The sequence below is a fragment of the Odontomachus brunneus genome, unplaced genomic scaffold, assembly GCF_010583005.1.
Source record: "Odontomachus brunneus isolate Ranch 3 - 2012 unplaced genomic scaffold, Obru_v1 Obru_scaffold_172, whole genome shotgun sequence".
In the NCBI taxonomy this organism is placed as follows: domain Eukaryota; kingdom Metazoa; phylum Arthropoda; class Insecta; order Hymenoptera; family Formicidae; genus Odontomachus; species Odontomachus brunneus.
In genome coordinates, this window is record NW_022639622.1 from 587,927 (window position 1) to 593,170 (window position 5,244).

Consider the following 5,244-nt stretch of genomic DNA (forward strand, 5'->3'; position numbering starts at 1 on the left):
TCGGGTTCGTGATAAGCCGAATAATTGAGAAACAGTGTTTTCCAGAATAATAATGTACAATATATTTAAATACTAGGCTGACGATAATTACAATATAGATACCAAACAATACGTGTCGACGCCGTTGGTTTTGGTTGTTTGTGTCACCTGACAGAGGCTTGTTTAGACGCCGGTTTGCGTGATGTGACGCGCGGTGCGCGGGACGCGGGCGACGTCAGTGTCGCGTATTCGCGAGTTTATTTTGTTGACGTTTCTTTCGGCGTCTTGTCTCTTTAAGCGCGGTTGACAACTTCTTACAGCGATTTTAGCTGCGCTTCGGAATCGTACAATATCCACGATCGTTGAGACTGCAGCGTAGCTGCACGCGGGGTATTGCCTTAGCGGCGATCCCTTTGATCTCCTATCGCAGAGATTTGATTCGTTTCGGTGTATGCGATGCGTCCTTCGGTTCTCGTACACGGGACCTTAGCTTTCGGAGTTTCCTTTATGATTGAACGAGTTCGGCTCATTCGGACACGATTTCGGATGCGGTCAATGGTGCCGCGGACCTTATCAATGTCGGCGTCACGAATCCGTGAGCCGATAGCGGAGTGATTACAGTCGCCAATCGACGAGCAGTAACCTGCCAGGAACGGAGTAGACGCGAATGTCGATGACACGTATCCGTGTAACGACGGCGAAGTGATTACAGTCGCCAATCGACGAACAGTAATCTGCCAGGGGCGGAGTAGAAGCGGTCTCTCTTAGAGCGGATAATCGGAATCGGATTCTCCTTCGGGAGCGGTAGATCGGTTCTGATTCTCTTTCGAGAGCGGACGATTGAATTCTCGCGATTACGATTACGCGGCGTTTTATACTTTTCGAATCTCGCTTGATTCGCTATTTACCGCGGTTGTTCGGCGGTCGCGCTGTTTACCATTTTGGAGGATGCGCTGTCCTCTTGTGCTTTTGATTTGCGATGTTTTGCGTTCCTTTGTTTTTCGTAACGTAACGACATGCATCGTTACAATGATATTTCTATAAGGGAATCATATAGTTGTTTTAATACAAACTGATATTTTTATTCATTTTGCATATAAAAATACTAGAGTAAAATAACCGAGAAATATTCACTTGAAATGACTGAAATATTGACTATAAACGAAGTTAAAGTCATCAATTTATGCTCCCCTTGAAGCCCTATACAATTTTTATTTGAAACATTTTTTTTAATATATTTTTTTATATATTATATTTTTTAGAATGGAATACTCTATCTGCATATATCTTGAATTACTTACTTTTAATGCCTAGCATAGTGTGCGTGTCGGAAATTTTAAAATTATTTTTTTGCCTTGTCCATGAACACATGGAGGCTAAGTCATTAGAAAACATGGCACTCAAGCTTCTTCTAATAAAATCCTTTTCATCTTTTCCTCCAATTAATAAGACCTTATTAATTAATTGACCTGAAAAACTTTGTTCCTGTAATGCTATACAATTATTTTGATTTTATTGTACATTCTATACCCTTACGAAAAACTATTATAAGGAAACTATTGGAAAACTACTGATTAATGAAAATACTACTGTTTCAACTATTAAAAAATTATATCAAAACTGTTTATAAAATTAGTGAATAAGTTTATTAATAATGCTATAATAATTACGCAATAGTTTTTCAATACTTTTCAATAATATTTCAACAGTTTTCTTATACTATTCTCAATAGTTTTTTCATTAATATTTTTCCGTAAGGATACTTACTACAATGAAGCAACTATTCACGGGAAACGTTATTTATAGATGTATATAGATATTTATATAGATGTTAATGGTATCAATTGTAATTGATAAGTAGCTTTACTTACGACTTGCATAAAAGCTTTTTGGTCATTTTTTAGGATATCCTCAAAAGTTAGGAAAGTATCAATAGAAACCAAGGGTATGTTTTCCGATCTTAATATCTTGTGTTACGAAGCTTCCTTTATGATATTGTTCGCTGTTTATCTTTGCCAGGATCAAATTGGTGATTTCTTGAACCTGACATAACGATTGCTCCTGCTTTATCTTCATATTTATCACTTGTGTCTCAATATTTGATAATATTGTTCTAAGATTATTCATAAAATGCGTTAAATCAATATTTTTTTTCATTTTCAAAAACTACTGGTGTATCATTGACGTTTCTGTTATGCTATTTCCTATAAAAGTTAAAAGAAATAAATGAATAAAATTTACACGTTTTCATAATTTAAAAATATTTCTTAATTACCATTATCATCAGATACAACATTTATTCCAGAATTTTCATTGTTCTTTTCTAATATGCCTGAAAATAAATATATTTTACGTAAAAAGTATTCTTATACTTAGATTTGTCTACAATTTCTCTAAAAATATTAATATAAATTGACATCACAGATTTTATTAATCATACATGTTTTGAATTATGTATTAATCATACATGTTTTGAATTATGTATTAATCATACATGTTTTGAACTTTTTTTACTGCTATCTTATACGTTTATGTAAGGTCACATTATATAGTTATTGTTACGTAAATTAGTATTTACTTTAAGTAAAATTTAATCAGAACTCCATTCAAGAAATTCGAAACAAAATACTTGTGCATTTGAAAGAGCTATGTCATTAAATGTGTAATGTCATTAATTGTGTAATGTCATATATATTTAAAACATTAGGGTACAACATTAGTAAACAATACATTTGCATCATCAAGACAATTAAGAAGATACTTAATTCTTAACATAAAAAATGTATATATGGATCATTTGGAAATGCAAATATGGCTGTTATCTGAAGTCAGAGCTAATCTACAACATTTAGATCATCTGAATGATTGATTACAATCATTTTATGAGGCTCCGGAACAGTGACATAATCCTCAAATTTAGTTCGCTTAATTTTCCTTCCGACTTTTGATTCAGATTCAGATTGTGACGAAATTACAGCCTCTTTCTCAGCCTTTAAAGCTGACTCATAATTATCTGAAAATATAAAGAACGATTATTACATTCGTAACACTCATTAAAAACTATGTATATTAGCATTAATATTAATATAACAATTGATATTGCATTAATACATACACATACTGTTAAGTGTTTTTAAAATAAGACATTAACGAAAATATTTGTAATAAATTTTTTATTTATTCAATATTTTACGAATTACGATCCACTTAAATATTTTCTTATAAATGTCGTAGGCAATTAAAATAATGACTCTTATAATCTTCGTAATCTATCTTCACAATCTATCTTTACAATTATTTTACAAGATGTTTCATTTTAAACCCCTAGGCAAAAATCTCAAAAAATATGGAAGATACGGAAAAATATTTCAGACAAAAGTTATATGGTTTGATGGGGGACGTAAGACGGTACCAATGATTTGACCTTGCGTGGCACCGCCAAGGTTAGATCAACTTTGCTTTTTTAAATAGAAATATATATTTTTTTATTATGGAATTTTATTCTATCTAAAGAAACAAACTTTTATTTGAAAAAAATTTTTATACGATTTCTATTTTCTAAGATATTTACGTAAATATCTAAAAATTATTGATTTTAATAATTTTTTATTCGAATTCTATCAACTTTACCGAAAAATAGCGAGAGATAAAAATTACTTATTTTCTTCTCATAGAACTTAGAGAATTTTTCCAGAAAATTTTAATTAACTTTTTAGTATTTCAAGAAAATGCATAAAATGTAGTATTAAAAAGTTAATTAAAAAATTCTGGAAAAATTTCAGAACTCTATGAAAAAAAAATAGATAATTTTTATCTCTTGCTATTTTTCGATAAAGTTGATAGAATTCGAGTAAAAAAATAAAATTGAAACCAATAATTCTGTAGATATTTCCGTAAATATCTTAGAAAATAGAAATCGTATAAAAATTTTTTTTAAATAAAAATTGTTTGCTTCTTTACGTAGAATAAACTCCCGTAATAAAAAAATAAAAATAAAAATAAAATAAAATAAAAATAAAAATAAAAATAAAATGTTTTTATTTAAAAAAGCAAAGTTGATCTTGACCTGACCTTGGCGGCGCCACGCAAAGTCAAATCATTGATACAGTCTTGCTTTCCCTCCGTGCCGCCACCTTAGCGTGGTGGAGGGGTACCGGCGATCCGTACCGACGTACCTCCCACCAGGCGGCCGGCCGCAAAAGGTCGACCGGGGCGGCTAATCCGGGCTCCTCCTCAGAAGAGGAGGTAGCCCGGAAGAACAAAAGAAGGGGTGGGGTAATGCGTCTACTAAGGTCCCCCTCCCCCGGGGGACAGTGCGTCCCGATGGAAGTGGGGGCGGATGACGGGCACGAGGAGTCGCGGTCCGGCCCCCTCCGCGAAACAAATGAGGAGAGGGAGAGAGGGAGACTGCTGAGGGAGAAGGTGGACAGGGACCGGAAGGACGGTTATGTCCCTCCAGCCTACAGACCCTTCTTCGGAGAAAGGACCATTCCCCTCCCTGACCAGTGGGAGCAGGCAGAAACGGCCAAGGCCACCAGGGGCAGAGGTGGCCGCGTGGAGACGCGGGGGCTGGGACAAGCATCACGCCAGGTACAGTCCCAGCCCAAGCAGGGGCAGTGACTCGGCAGCTTCAACAAAAGCGACAACGGGAGGAGGAGCCGCAGCGGCGACAACAGCTGCAGAAACGGCGGCCTCCCCCCCTCTCGTTGAGGGTGTTGGGACGCGCTTGAAAATCGGGGAGGAGGAGAGTATGGCCCTCGAGCTGCTGCTCGAGACGGCCATTCCCCGGGTCCTGGCGCGTCTCGGTTTCCTCCCTCAGGGGTGGCGCGGGGCGGAAGTGTGGCCCCAAGCGCAGGTGTCCCTAGAGGAGGGAAGAAGAGGAGATGCCCCACCGGCCGGAGTGTCGGTGTCCGGCGAGGGTGGGGTTGCGAGAAGAAAGAAGGAAGAGAAAGAAAAAGAAAAAGAAAGGCAGAAGTGGTGAGGATGAAGGGGAGAGGCGAGTGTTGCCCCCCCCCCCATGGACCCCTCGGGTATTACATCGGGTATCCGGGGCCACCGCGGGATCTCGCTGACGCCCTGCTGTGAACAGTCTTTGCTCCCACCGTCGAGGACTCGTGGGCCACGGTGGTGAAGAGAAAGAGGGAGAGAGGGGGAGGGCAGAAAAGGCCCATCCTGGCAGCCTCCCAGATGGCTCCGGGGAGCGCGCGGCGGCAGCAGCCGGCGCCGGCCCGGGACACAAGCGGAAAAGGGAGAAAAGGTGATCGG

General features: G+C 38.2%; 1 protein-coding gene across 1 annotated transcript in view; it reads left to right on the plus strand.

The window, feature by feature from the left end:
* The first annotated feature begins 4,302 nt into the window (after window positions 1-4,302).
* LOC116851362 overlaps window positions 4,303-5,244 on the plus strand; it is a 1,568-nt gene continuing 626 nt past the window's right edge. Inside the window, exon 1 of the mRNA XM_032830692.1 lies at window positions 4,303-4,569. Within this exon, the coding sequence (XP_032686583.1) occupies window positions 4,303-4,569 (267 nt within the window). The remainder of the gene's footprint in view (window positions 4,570-5,244) is intronic.